Source organism: Talpa europaea (assembly GCF_964194135.1).
Source record: "Talpa europaea genome assembly, chromosome: 1".
Lineage (NCBI taxonomy): Eukaryota > Metazoa > Chordata > Mammalia > Eulipotyphla > Talpidae > Talpa > Talpa europaea.
Window position 1 is genome coordinate 39,434,561 of NC_140073.1, and position 14,818 is coordinate 39,449,378.

Sequence of the window (14,818 nt, forward strand, 5' to 3'; positions counted from 1 at the left end):
CAGGCACCTTCTAAGTTCTCTCCTGCACCCTGAAGAGCATTTCAAGGTGCCTCTGTGCTGGCTGGGGAGCCACGCCTCTCCCACAGGCATAGATGCCCTACAAATACTTGTGTACCCACTGCTCTGCTGGGGTGGGAGTGACAAGAATGAGCAGGTGGCATGGTGACTGGCTCTCGGGGAGGTTGGGGACAGCAGCTCCATCACAGCGGTGCTGGAAGACCCTGCTCCAGGTCACAAGGGCAGGACCTGGCCCTGTCCTTTTGTTAGGGGGAAATGATGTCCTGAGCTAATTCCATGCAGGCTTTGTGGACCCCACCCCCACTCCAGACCAAAGCCATCAAGACACTGGGAAAGACAAATCCTGTCACCACCAAAGGGAAGGTGGCTGGGACCTGAGGGTGGAGTTAAGCAGCCAGGTTGGGTATAAAAACCAAACACGTGGGCCTTGGGGGGGGCTCGCTATCTCGCTCACCTCCTGGCTTCACGGCTCCAGGCTCACGGCCAGCTCGCAGAGCGCCATTTGGGATTCCAGATCGACGGAATGGGTAGGACGCATTTAAGACTTTATCTCCCACTTTTCTCCCTGAGCTGTACATTTCCTCATTTCCCCTTCCCTTGTGAATAAACCTTTTATTAACCTTTCGTGTGTGCCTGCAGTAGAGTATTGATAAGTCCTTTTAAGCGCGCCGGTGAGCACCCACAGTCAGGCACCCCGTTTTGTATCAGGGCTGCCCTGTAACACTTTCAGGGCACAGGAGCATGGCCTGGCTGCAGTTGGCACACACCGCCACGTGTGAGCACTCTGTATCCTTAGCTTGACCACCACCCTGCAGCACTCCCGACCATGTGATCCACTGCCACGGAAGCGAGAAAATGTCCTGGACCTTTACAAACCCCCCTGTTTGGCTTGTGTCTGAAGGACAAGTCTAATTCTTGTTCACTGCACCTTTCTTTCCAAACCCAGGTGTAGAACCAGGAACCTGAAAGACCTGCCAGCTTTAGCTGCACCCGCAACCCCTAGCTTTCCTAGTCTCTCACCATTCCCTTTTTAACCTCAACCAACCTAAACCCTCGGCTCTTCAAGGCTGCACGCACAAGACACCTACTCGGGAAGCCCTCCCAGCACTGCAGCCCACAGTGATCCTCACCATCTCCACTCTGAGGACTGCCAGACAAGTCTTGGTACACTCAATATAAACAAGTCTATTTTATCTGGGGATGTTTTCTTCCCTAGCCCAGACTGTCTGCAAGTTGTTCAAGGCCACACTGTGTCAGCTATTCTCATGCATCCCCCTGGGTTTCTCCAGAGCTGGGTACACAGCAAGTGTTCAACAGCTACATAAGTGAACTGGCTGATTCCTAACCAAAAGCTCTGATCTTGCCTCAGCATGGAGAGACTCCTCCCCTCCCCCATCTGCTGCCAGAGGATCTACTGTTGATACCCAGGCTTCACAAGGCTGGAAGACAATCCTATGTTAAAAATATCTCAAGCCAGGTACCCTGGGGCCGGGGAGAGGCCTGCCCCCAAGGCAATCGCCTGAGTGCCCTCCCTCGGGCCTCTTGCCTGCCCTCTCACACACAGTTAATGAAAGGTCACATTCCTCCCAACTATTTCATGGCTCAGGCCTAAGAAGTGCTTTTCACAGTGGGAGCTTTCAGAGCTGTGCAGATGGAACAATAGCTGTGCTTTTGGGCAGGATGCCTCTCGCCTCTCCAGCTGCTTTCTCACTCTCTCTGTGAAGTTTTATCACCTACAGGGAGGGGCTCGGTGTGCATCTCCTACATGGAAATGCGAGACAACTTTATTTTTTCTTTACATTTAAAAGGACAGATTTATTAGGAGAAAGAGAATGAGAGGCATCTCCATAGACACAGGCGGCTGGAGACCTGCCTCTGAAAGGGCCAGGTTTGTTATAAGAGAAGCCTGCATAGACACAGGCGGGCGGGAGAGCTGCCTTTGAAAGCTCAGACCACATCTTTCCTTGTGGAGCTTGCGCCACCAGCAATAAAAGCAAACAATCTACCAAACTCTTTGAGGTTTAAAACATACACTCTATGGACCAAACACACCGCCACCCCACTGGAGGCTCTGAAAAAGAGAATGGTTATTATCTAGAGGGGCTTTTTGGTTCTGCCTCAGGACAAGAAGAGATCAAAGTCTTATTCCCTCATTCTGTAAACCAGAGACCTTACAGCAGAATTCACAGGAACCTAAGGAGAGCCCAGAGTTTGAGGCTGTAAGAAATAAAACCCTTCTGATCCCAACAGGAGATGCCCCTGTTCAGGATCCAGAGTTGATAAGACCCATGTGGACTTTGGCTCGGGGCTTGGTTCCAAGGAAGCTGACACTCTCAGAAAAAGGAGTGTCCACAGGAGGCAAGACCTCTGACACGTCACTCACCTTTAGGTCTAGGTACTCCAGATCTTTCTTCAGCTGGAGGTAGGTATCGTCAGCCTTCAAATGAAGCACAGAGGGAAAAATGTCAGACATGAACACCGAGAGTTTCCATAACGCAGGGCTGCACATGGTAATCAGTTCCGCTGCTGGGGGGCAGAGACGGGGACCACAGCAGAACACATCCAGAGCCACAGACCAAGCGCCCACATCTCAGTGCAGCTCAGAGCCTTCTGTCAGCATGTTGGATCTGGCAGGTCACTGTGGGGAGAGCCAGCTTGTCCCCCTGTTGGCTGAGAGGACAATTTGATGGGGGGAGGGAGATAGCACAGCAGAGGGAGGCCCATTATAAGCTCCCCAGACAGAATTAGAGAGGTTCAGCTGGAAGAGGCCATGCCACCCCTAAGTCAGGGTCCCAGCAATCCCAACGCTCCAATTCTTGTCATCAGACCTCTGCACTGGGTCATTCACATGCATGAAGCAAAATGACCCCTGAGGGGTGTGGAAGACTACCTTGAAGAGGCAGGGAGATGACCCTGAAGGCCTAGGAAGGCCCCTTCTGACTTTGGAAGCCAGAATGATAAAGCATGGGCAGCCACTGGAAGTCTCCTGGAAGTTCTGGCTCCCTTTGCTCAGCATGGAGTCAATATGACTATGGCAAGAGCTGGTCAACAAGTCCCAGGATGAGACCTATCTGCTCTATCATCTGACAGTCTACCCAGTTTTTCAGTGTAATTACTTAGGACAGTGCGACTAAGGAAAGACTCCTTGATTTCCTAGACCTTGTGCTTCCCATGTAATAGATCACAGAAGATAACCGCGAGGCAGAAGAGCCACGAAAGCTCAAGGAAAACAGTCCAGATTCCACTTTCTCTGCAGACTATAAGGCTTCTCAGCAAGCCAAGGTAAGCCTGGGCTGGAAAGGTGAGCCCTGTTTACAGCTCCAATGTAAAACAAATGCACAAACAATACAAAACATTTAGGCAGTGCTTTTTAGCATGAGAAAGCCTGAGGGGACACTGGTGGCTTACAAGATCTTATTATTATCCCTAAACTGTCTCCTTACCTTTCCCTACTTCCCTAAGCAGTCCAATATCTGACATTTCTTCACAGAAGTAAGGACAACGTGGAGAAATGTTAGTAAAAAAATCACCCAAATTCACAACTCCAGGGTTTTGCACATGTTCCCTTATATTCATTTTTCAAAATACATTTTCTGACTCCCTCCAGTCTCACTAAGCAGGACGAGAAAGGAAGGAGACAATTTCACCTCCCTTTTCATCTGTCCACTGTCTATTTCTGTGCAGCCTGGAGGAACCGGCCTCATGTGGACCAACATCTTCTTTTACCCATTTAAGACACCTGAAAAGCAACTGCCTGGTCATTCCTTTGCAGCTTCCAGCAAAGCCCCATGTCCTAGTAAGTTTAGAATGCTATGCTGCATAGGACTTACATTTTGGCTCCAGCCTACATGCCGTTAGGTGAGGGACCCCAGGACTCAGCTGGACTCACTTCCTCATGTGGTCATTACTGCTATCCTACCCTTTCTCAGGTTCACCAGGATGAGGGATGTGAGGAAGCTTTGTCCATCAGCAGGACACTGTCTAGATGACAGAGGCCACTATGCCTTCTCCCTCCAGGCTGACACACCAGCACCCCAAGGAGTGTCCACGGTGGTGACAAGATGACAGCCAGCACAGCCCTTCAGACATGACCACACACCAGTCACTACGCACAGGCAGAGAAACCACAGTTTGGGTGCCTCACACCACATGCAGCCTCAACCCCAGCGCCAGGGGAGTGGACCCCACCACTGCTGCACAGAGTGTGGCCACAGCATCCAGAAGCACACAGGCAGGGAACATGGGAAAGAGCCAGACAGCAAATACAGAGCACGGGCATGAGGGAACACAGGGCAACATGTCACTCCCTTGCCCCCAGGGTGGCCTGGCCCTGAGCGAGCCCACCATCGCTGACCTGGTAGGTGGGAAATGTCAGCTGGTGCTGCAGTAACTGGCCGACGGCAAAATTTCGCACACTGGCCAACTTGGCCTGGTGCCGCCGTAAGCGGGTGAGAAGCAGCGAGAGCTCCTCCAGCTGCAGGTGTGTAGACACATCATGAGGAAGTTAGCCACACAGGAGCATGACACCATGATTACTCTCCACCCTACTGCCAGGACAGCACTGCTGCAGCACCCTTAGCGGTTACTGCATTAATTCCGTCATTAAGACAAATAAAGGCCCTGGCAGAAAGGGGCTGCAGGAAGTTGTTCTTTCAGGAAACTGCAGCCAACAGTGCAACCGCACCCAGACCTGAGCCTTGAAGGCAGACTGAGTGAATCAGAGACCAGGGAAGTAAGGAGTTAAGAGAAGAATGGCAGGTAGCTGGAAAACGTGGCAGATGAGATGCTGCCCTAAAGAGAAGAGCCCACGCTGCCCCGCCCACCCCCTCCAGCTCTTTGCCTGACCTGGGGAGGCCCCAAAGCAAGTCGCTGGCCTTCTCTGAGTCTCAGTTACCTTATTTCTTATTTCCATAGACTGCTTTGGATTAGCTGGGGGGGAGGGGAAAGTGGGAGAAGTGAGGGGGATGGGGGACTTGAGGCGACAGCCCTTTGCAGGCTGCACCATCTCGTTCACCTGGGAAGGTGGGGGGGCGAGAATGACGTGCTGCTTACCGATTTTCCGTGTAAACTGGGAGCACTGACGGTGTGGGTCATGTAACCCATGGAGGGCATGGTGCGCCGGTCCACGTGAGAGAAGTTCTGCAGATAAGAACATGAGGAGTCACGCTGAGGGCCAAGCAAGGGGGCCAAAGTGTGGCTAGAACCTGGCCACTCACTACCTGGGTTGCCCACCTCCCCAAACCTCACATTTTTCATCTATAAAATGGGGGCACGGGCCTTTCTCACCAGATTAGAACAATGAACTGTGAGAGCTTAAAACTTACTAAGAATAACTGAACACAGACATCTTTTCCTGCCTTCCAAGCCACAAGGAGCAGACTCCTTCTTGTGTGACCCTGTGCAAGTTACTTGGTCTCTTAATGTCTCAAGTGTTCTCATCTATGAAATGGGCACAATAATAGCACCTACCTCAGCATTGCTGGAAGAATTAAAAGACATTTAGTACAAACCTAGCACCTGAAAGAAACTATCATTATCGTTCCAAATTGCTCAAATTTGTGCTCGAACCACCTAAGGCTCTGGGCACCCTCTCCTTCTGGGCCCCAGCAGCCTGCCAGGGCCTGCAGAGCCTCACCTTGGTGGCAGGACCCCGTGTTTTCCTGGGAGAGCCCCCCAGCGAGATGTCGACGCTCCTCCTCTGGTCCGGCGGCTTCACGGTGACCCTCTCTGCTGGTGTGTGTGGTCGCCGGGGTGGAAGGACCCTTGGGGGGCCTGGGGGAGGGATGTCCGAGGGAGATGGAGGCACAGAGATGGAGCGGGGTACCTCTAGCATGCTCTTGCTCCGGCCCTGGTCCATAAACTCTGGGGAGCCAGCACAGATGGGTGCCGTGGGGCTGCCGTGCCGGAACTGCTGGCGCTGCTGCCACTCGTACAGCTGCCACACGGTGCCATCCCGGTGGGCCCGGCGCTCCTCACTCGACATCTTCAGGTGGCTGGCTCGGTCCTGCGCGTACTTATAGTCACTCGGCAGGTTGCGGGGTGGAGGGGAAGAGCTCCCCGAGGGGTGTCGGGTGCTCTTAGGAAGAGTCTGGTAGTTGTCTGGGAAGGACAGCGACTGGCTAGGGCCCTGGCGAGGAAGGGTCTGGTCCAGGGGCAGGCTGCAGAGGAAAGAGAATGACAGGTAAGACCACTGAGCAAGCGTCTTCCAGGCTTTTGGAAACAGCAAAGTAAAATCCACAAAACCAGGCAGGTGAGGAAGCCCTGTAAGAACCCAAAGAGCAGCCAGAGTAGACATGCAGGACTTGACTCACTTCCTCCCCTCGCAGAGAACTCCAAAACCACTTTTGTCCGTGAACTTTGACATGTCAACTCCCTAACGGGCTGACTCGGCTGCCCCACACCCATCACTCGAGTGCAGTGTGATTAAACCTGTCTCCTCCTCGCCCTCCTGCCATCAGTCAACTCTTCCAACTCTTCCAACAGGGGTGCAGTGAGGAAATGCCTCACAATTTTCCGGGTCACCAAGACTTGCCCTCCACCCATATCCAAGCAAGTTCTGGAGGTCCCTCAAGGGAGTTGCTGGCCTCCATTTCTTTCTTTTTCCACTACTTTAGTCCAGATGCCGATTATTTACCTGCCTCCACACAACACTGAGACCTTCCGAACTAGTTTCCACACTGTATGCAGTCAACTGCTTTGGTCAAACACTCCCATGCTCCAAAAACTTCAACAGCTCCCCACTGCTTAGAAAAGAAAATCTAAACTCCTTAGGCACTCTGAGCTCTAGAGCCCCTGACCCAACCCACCTTGCAGTCCTGCTGTTTCCCCACTGGTCCTCCTCCTATGGGGAGCAGGATGAGGCAGGCTGGGGTGCTTCCTCTTATGTGCTGGCTGAGCCTGAGTGACAGCTTCACCCTTGTCCTGCCCAGCCTCCTGCACCTGGGCCACTAGCTGTGTGACTCCAGGCCACTAAGCTGACTGCCCTGAGCCTCAGCTTTTTTCTCTTTTTTTAAGATTTATTTATTCATGCATACAAGGACGGGATATAGGCCAGATGCACGGGAGGGTGAGAGGATTCACCAGAGACAGAGTGGGGGACAGAACAGGCAGACTGACTGAAATACACTGCTGAGGGGAGCAGCGGGAGAGACAGGAGAGGTCTGCCGCGCCATGTGGGATTCTCACTGGCCAGCCAGGATCAAACCGGGCTGCAGAGGCTGCGGACAGCTTCACAGCGCTGTGCTCAACCGCCTGCACCACCAGGGGAGGCCCTCAGCTTCTTTTCCTGTACCATAAGGACATTATTACCTGTCTGTTAGGGCTGCTCTCAGAAGTAAATGAGGGCAGTCAGCTGGGGCCTATGATACATGAAAGGGACGTCACTGGTGGTCTCTTCCTGCCACTCACTATTCTCTGGGTTCTCCCCTCCCCCTACCTGTAGTGGGCTCCTCTGGCCCAATTCATCCACATCTGGTTCATTCTCTAGGACCTTCCAGGAGAAGGCTCTTCCAGGGAGGCTTCTGCAATACCTGGGCCCTCAGGGTCCTGCTCTGCTCTGACCTGGTTATCAAATAGCCCGTAACATTTCCAAGGTCCTGTATGGATATAACTTTCCATACCAGCAAGACATCTCTTCCCAGTTCCTATAAATCCTTGGAGGTCAGAACAGTGTCTCATGCTCTGTGGTGTGGTCCACAGCCTGAAAAAGGCCTGACGCATAACCGGCCCTTCAGCAAACACTCCAGCCACAAGCTGGGTGTGACTGAAAACTACCATCAACCTGTCCTTTTTTTTTTTTTTTTTCCTGAGAAGGAAAAAAATTAATCAAGGGGCAAGGTGTGGAGGTTTTTTTAAGATTTATTATATTTATTTATGCATACAAGAGCTGGGGTGTAAGCCAGAGGTACAGGGGGGTGGTGAGAGGATTCACCAGAGACAGGGCGGGAAACAGAACAGGCAGACTGATTGAAATACACTGTTGAGGGGAGCCACAGGAGAGACAGGAGAGGCATGCTACGCCATGTGGGTCAACTCCCTGGCCAGGGATTGAACTCATGGTGCAGTGGCTGCCAACAGCTTCATAATACAACCCCTTGAGCCACAGTGAAGGCCCAAAATACAGAGTTTTGTTAAGTCTGAAAGGTCTAACATGCAAGGCAGTATGACATGGTAAAAAAAAAAAAAACAGGTGTTTGGATTGGACAGGCCAGGGTTGGAATCCTAGCTCTGCCTTTATCTAACAAACCTTGATGCAGACACTTGCCACAAGCTGTTCTAAGCCAGTTCTGCTCAGAGTGGCCGCATCAGCACCTCCTGGGGACTTGTTAGAAATGCGGATTCTCAGACCCCTGGACCTGCCAGTCAGAAACTTGGTCCCTGAGGATGGAGCCCTGTCACCTGTGTTTTAACAAGTCCTCCAGGTGGCTAAAGTTTGAGAAGTGCCTGTTAATTATTTTCAAACTCATCTCAATCATCCCCAGGTGCATGACCTCAGGTGTCATTTATGTCCTCTACTTACTATAAAATGGGGACACTGGTGACTGCCTAATAAATAGTCATGAGGATAAAAAGCAGTTCTCATTTGGAAAGGTTAGCTTTCTTCTCTCCTTTTATATCCTCATCTTTGCAGCGGCAGGAGGTAGGTCATATTAAGATCTCTTCAACCAGACTTGTCCTGGCTAATGTGTCTGTTTGCCACTAGGTGGCAGGGTTTCCCACTGATTCCCCAACATCAGAAGGGATTGTGCTCTGATGAAGGGGCCTGAATCCTCAAACAGGTTGCAGCTGCAGAAACCAGGCTGGGGGCTTCCCCTGGGGAGTTTATGACTTTATTAACCATTGTTAACTCTGCCTAAACCAAAAAGCAAACTATGCATTCATGTCCTAGCTGTGCTCCCACCTACACACCCTTCTGTAGGGCCCTGCAGCCCCCTCCATGCCTGCCTAAGGTGTCTGAATGGCGAGTCTCCCCTCACTGGACAGTGCCCCAAGTCCCTGAGTTCTTCCTCCAGCCATGCCCTGTGCTTACACACTGCCTGCCATCCCCCAATGCTGGCCATTTGGGGTGACCCCAAAGATACCCAGTGCAATAGTGAAACTTAGGTCCAGGCTAAGCCATGGTAACTAATCAGTGGTGGAGACAGGGACAGGAGGTAGTTCCAAGATGATGCAAGGATCCCCCTGGGCACAGGAAGAAGCTCGCAGAGCAGCTTTGACCCGAACAGTAGATCCATTTACTGATCACAACTCCAGACTTCCCCCAGAAGAGGGCTCAAGGTTGCCTGCCTGCATACCCTGCTCTGTGGCTTTGGGGCCTCCCTGTTCCAAAAGGCACTGAACAGGATATTTTAATAGAACGCTTCAAAAGGGTCATATCAGTTTTTACAACCAGTTGTTTATGTGGCTATTCCTCACCCTAACTTCCACATCAATTGTGCAGGGCTTTCTAGTCTGTTCCTTGTTGCAGTGTTGAGTCCTTGACTCAACCTCCCCACTTTTATTTTACAATTATACATTCCTTTAAACCCTGGGGGGGAGGGTGTGCAGAGCTAGAAAGCTAAAATTTCAAGACAATTTTAGAATATGTAAGATTCTAAGGGAAAGCCAATCTGTCTCCCACAAACTATCATTCTAAAGGATTCAATTCCTTGTATGAATTAGAGACAAGAATATGAGAACATATTACAGTCCAAATAACCCTCCTTCCAAAGCTAAGGTGATCAATCTGGTAAGAGGAGCACAGTCTTAATCACGCACAAAGCAGAGGGATCGATCTTCTATATTTTTAAATAAATAAGATTCCTTTATTAGGCAGCCAGATCTATTTATTATTAGACTACAAGAGATAAATATGCCTTTAAGGGAAAATAAAAAACTCAACGCAGTCCTTTCAAGATAAAAATAAAAGATCAGAAACTGAGGACTCTGCTTACTCAGAGACTAAAATCTTTCTCCTCAAGACGGTAGGAAATCTATATTCTGCCTTTAATTTCTTACTTTTACTTTTTGGCCCACTGAGATCTGCTTCCAAACTCCACACTGAAGTTCCCCTCACCATGTGTTCAGTGACCTCCATGGCCAATAGATTGTTTTCATCAACAGGCCTGATGTCACCCTGCCTCTCTGATAAGAATGGCTCAAACTCCCATCCCACATTCTAGGGACATTCCAACACCTTCCCCAGCCCTCTCATCTTTCTGCAATTGGCTTCTCATCCTTGGGTTCCCCATTGTGCCCCACCCCCTCTCCTCACTCTTCCAAATACATATCACTGCAGAATAACATAGGTCTGTAGGTTGCCAGAAATGTAGAGGCATTTCACCACCTACAACTATTAATTGTGTATCAATCACATAACTTTTGAAATTCTTTTCTTCACACCTTCCACAAAGGGATTCTCACTGCTGGTGCCATCTTTCTGCTTTCTTTCCACCTTCCCTTCCTATCACTCTGCCTCACCTAACTTTAAAATCCTAGCTCAGGCCTCCCTGGTGGCGCAAGGGGTTAAGCACAGCACTGTGAAGATCCCAGCAGCCTCTGAGATCCCAGGATGGCCAGGGAGCTACCCACATGGTACAGCGGACCTCATGTCTTGTCCACTGCTCCCCTCAGCAGTGTATTTCAGCACATCTGCCTGTTCTGTTCCCTACTCTGTCTCTGGTGAATCCTCTCACCCCCCACACCCCGCACCTCTGGCCTGTACCCCAGTTCTTGTATGCATAAATAAATCTTTAAAAAAAAATTCTAGCTCTATTAAAAGGGAAAATTCAGGTCTGTCCCTCCAAACCCATCAAGAAGTTCAGGGTATCCGAAGGCTTCAGTGCCTCAGCAGGCGAGTAGAGACCCTGAGGTTCTAGACTCTCCTTTAAGAGTGTCCAGCCTTCTCAGGAGGCACCAACCCCAGGTAGAAGACCTTAGTTGCAGCATCTCCTTCCAAACAAAACCCCTCACCAGATGGAGGGTTCCTTCTCCCTCTCCTGCTCTGCTGCTTTATATAAACTTCTTTTGCCCACACCTTGGGTTGGAGTTCCTCAGGGTTCTGTCTTTGGCTCTGCTACAGCTCACTTTAAGATAGGGATTCTCAACCCTGGCCCACATTAGAATCACTAGGAGAAGGGGGTGTTTCTAAAATTCCTGATGTCCAGGCCGGACCCCTTTCAGATCGACAGACTCAGATTTCTGGGCATAAAACCCAAGGCCTCAGTAAATGTCAAACCTCCCTCACATGCCATCATTCCTAACTTTTAAAACTAGAGCTGCCTTGACCTTGCCCCAGATCAATTAAATCAATATCTGTGGAGCGGGGTCTCAAATCATCACATTGTGCAGCTGGGATTAAGAACCACTGCTCTAAACATTCCACTCTACTTGGGCATCAGTTACCCTTCTAGGGCAATGATTTCCAAATCTCTTGCTAACTTCAACCCACAGTTCTTATAACCACTGGCCATCTCCACCTGCACACTCCACAGGGACCACATTTCTCTTTCCTAGGCTCACATCTCGTGCATGCTTACACAGCTAGCTAGTAGCAAAGTCAAACTTGAATGTTAACTTTAACTCCCCGCTAGCACTAAATAAACCTGTTTACCACGTCTGATAACCTACCCAACCTCAACATCTAGGTCGCCTATCCATCCTCTCCCTCACAAACCTCACATCAGCACTGCTTTTCTTTGGGTCTTCCTCCTTTTCCTGAACCCATGACCATTTATACTTGATCATTTTCTCTTCCCAGATTCTTCTCCAACTAAACCATCCTCCATATTATCACAAGTGTAAGGAGTTAAGCTGAAACAGTTCTTAGTGCTGATATGGATGTGGAGAAACAGGGATACTTCTGGTGGAGGAAAAACTGCACAGCATCTTTGGGACGATTTTCTAATATCTATTAAAACTAAAATCATATACGTGTGTTTATGTATGCATAGGTGTGTGTATACACGCCTATGTACATATGTATACATAATTTTATATAAGTGTGTTTCTATAAATTCTACTTCAAGTAATTTGTCCCCCAAATACTTCTTTTGCACCTGTATAAAGGTAATTGGGCAAGGATATTCACTGCAGCAGTTGGTAATAGCAAAGATTTATAATCAACCAATCTAATATACATCAGTAAGGAAATGGCATAAAGATCATTGAAGATCCATACTGTGGAGTTTTCCATGCAATTTCAAATTAGTGACATATCTATGAGCCGATAAGGAAAGAGAACTGAGATACATCAAAATATCTATGGTGGGCCTCCCCGGTGGCGCAGCGGTTGAGCGCTGGGTTGCGAAGCTGCCTGCAGCCTCTGCAGCGCTGGTTCGATTCCCGGCTGCTCCCCGGCCACCGGCGAGGGTCCCGCATGGCCGCAGACCTCTCCTGCCGCCCGCTGCTCCCCTCAGCAGTGTACTTCGGTCCTTCTGCCTGCTCTGCTCCCCGCTCTGACTCTGGTGAATTCTCTCACCCTCCCGCACTTCTGACTGTACCCAGTGCTTGTATAAATAAATAAATAAATAAATCTTTAAAAAAAAAAAAAATCTATGGGTCATATAAATTGAAAAAAAGCAAAATGAAGAGTTTTTTGTTTTTTTTTAACAGTGATCGATCTTTGGGAAATATACCTAGGTTTCTGAAATAAAACAGAACACTTGTTTTTCAGTATTTAACCTTTGGTATTATTTGGATTTCTTTACCCTTTCAGTAGATTATGATTATTTTAGGGTTCTGAACACAGGGAGATTTATATATATATAGCTATGAATTATATATATAGCTATGACCAAATGAATTTGGTCATGTATTAGTACTTGGTACAGAGAGAACTAAAAGCATGGAAATTATCAACACCAGGGAAAACAAAAAATTGCACAACAAATGAAATTTAATTATAATGCACCATATGGCTCAACTGTGAATATGTTGACAAAACAATTTAAAAACTGACTAGTGATCTAAACAAACATGCTACAACTATACAGTGAAGCTGGGAATGGGTAAATGGGTATCTGTTGGAAAGGAAAGGTCCAGGGGGAAATAAGAAACTGAAATCCTTATCTTCCAGAGTAGAATATCAATAAATAACAAAAACTGAAATATCAAGAAATAATACTACCTTATTTGGAAATAGAGAGATAAATAGAGAAAATGATTAAAAGAATTGGAAGTGGTTTTCTCAAAGGTGCCAGAACTAGGAGTAGGGGTGGTAAGGAGGTGGTGTACATGTATTACTTTAATATTTTTTTAATTAAGGGGTAATTAAAACTATCATTCTCATTTTGGGTGGGGTACATCCAAATCCCCCTGGAAATTTCTTCAACACATACATGGACTTGCTATAATAGAAATGAGATGTGGCAAAGAGATGTCTAGTCTGAAAAATCTCCCCAGGGTGACCCTGATGCCTCTTCCCTGCTAACACCCTTCAAAGCACTATTCAAAATAATAGATATTTTCATGCATACTCCTGTTTAAAGTCCACCAATGGCTTTTGTGGGCCTTCGAGATTAAATCCAAACCCTTTAGCAAGAAATATACACTCATCAGGGCTTAACCTTTACCCTTCCCGTCTGCCCTGCTTTTACCTCCCTTGGTCACTCCCATACTGACCTCGAGTTCCTCGAGCTGTCAATATGTAAGAAGAAATAGTTATCACGATTAGCTTCTCTCTGACCACACATTACTTCTCCTCTGATGGATTCCCCTTCTGCTGCTAACTTCTAAATGCTGAGGTACCATTCATGTGCTGATTACTCCCTATTAATGTGTCCAGCCCAGGCCTCAAACCTCAACAGCACAAACTATACCAAACTGTCCGACAATCCCCCTTGGATAGCCAATGAGTGTCTCAAAGTTTTATATCCACAATAGAAACCCTGATTTCCACCCAAATTTGTTCCATAGTCTTCCCTATCACAGCAACTACCTATTTGTTCAAGTCAAAACTTTAGGGATTATTCTTGTTTCTCCCTTTCTTTCATTCTGCACATCAAGCTCATTGATAAGCTTTGCTGTTTCAACCTCCAAAATGGACCTCAAATCTCTTTCCAATGTCACAGTCCTGGACTACTGCAAAGCTTCCTCTCTAGACTCCTATCCTCTTCTTTGTGAATTATTAATCAGATCACATCATTCCCTGCTTCAAACATCCTAGCAGCTTCTCCTATTGCTTTTTCAAATAAAATTCAAATTCCTTACTCTGGAGTCTGGGGTGTATGATTTAGAAATAAATCATACAACCCCGAGAGCTTTCCAACCTCATACAGTGAGTGGGAAGGTCACAAGAACCAGCCATCCTCTTAAGGGGTCCACCTAGCCAATAGCAAGAATAGCAGCTTCCCTCTCTCTCCTTTGTGTGCCTGGTCAGTAGCTCGCTGTTTTCAAGAAGGCACTAAATTTAAACAAATGAAACTGATCAGTCCCAGGTGGGGACGAGAAGGTATCTTAGTCTTAACACAAAAGTCCTTCTTTCTTCTGGTCTTTCCTCCACCATCAACCCTGACAACCAGTCAGTGGTTGCAAATCCCACACATGCACACCACACCCACCACCTGACTGCAGTCCTAGGCTATTTCCCCAGGAGCACTGCCTCCAGAGTCCACAGGCAGACAGTCTGGACCTCACAGGGAGGTTGAAGTATGGCATTTTAGAACATGTTTACGGGCCTGCAGGAGACTTAGTCTGAGTCCTAGCACATCCATTGGGGCCTCTCCAACCCCTGGGGAGTTTTCTGCATGTGCCATGGCTGTCAGTGGTTTGTTTTAGAAGCCCGAAGATAGTGAGGGGCATTTGCTGTCTTTACAATAAACAC

The 14,818-nt window shown here is 48.5% G+C and overlaps 1 protein-coding gene across 4 annotated transcripts in view; it reads right to left on the reverse strand.

Annotated features, from left to right (window-relative positions):
- PLEKHA7 (pleckstrin homology domain containing A7) overlaps positions 1 to 14,818 on the reverse strand; it is a gene marked incomplete at both ends in the record, with an annotated part of 209,079 nt that overhangs the window by 27,926 nt on the left and 166,335 nt on the right. For all 4 annotated transcript variants that reach the window (XM_084238017.1, XM_084238016.1, XM_084238015.1 and 1 more), the window contains 3 exons: positions 2,402 to 2,455; positions 5,071 to 5,157; positions 5,654 to 6,176. In XM_084238017.1, the coding sequence (XP_084094143.1) occupies positions 2,402 to 2,455; positions 5,071 to 5,157; positions 5,654 to 6,176 (664 nt within the window). The remainder of the gene's footprint in view (positions 1 to 2,401; positions 2,456 to 5,070; positions 5,158 to 5,653; positions 6,177 to 14,818) is intronic.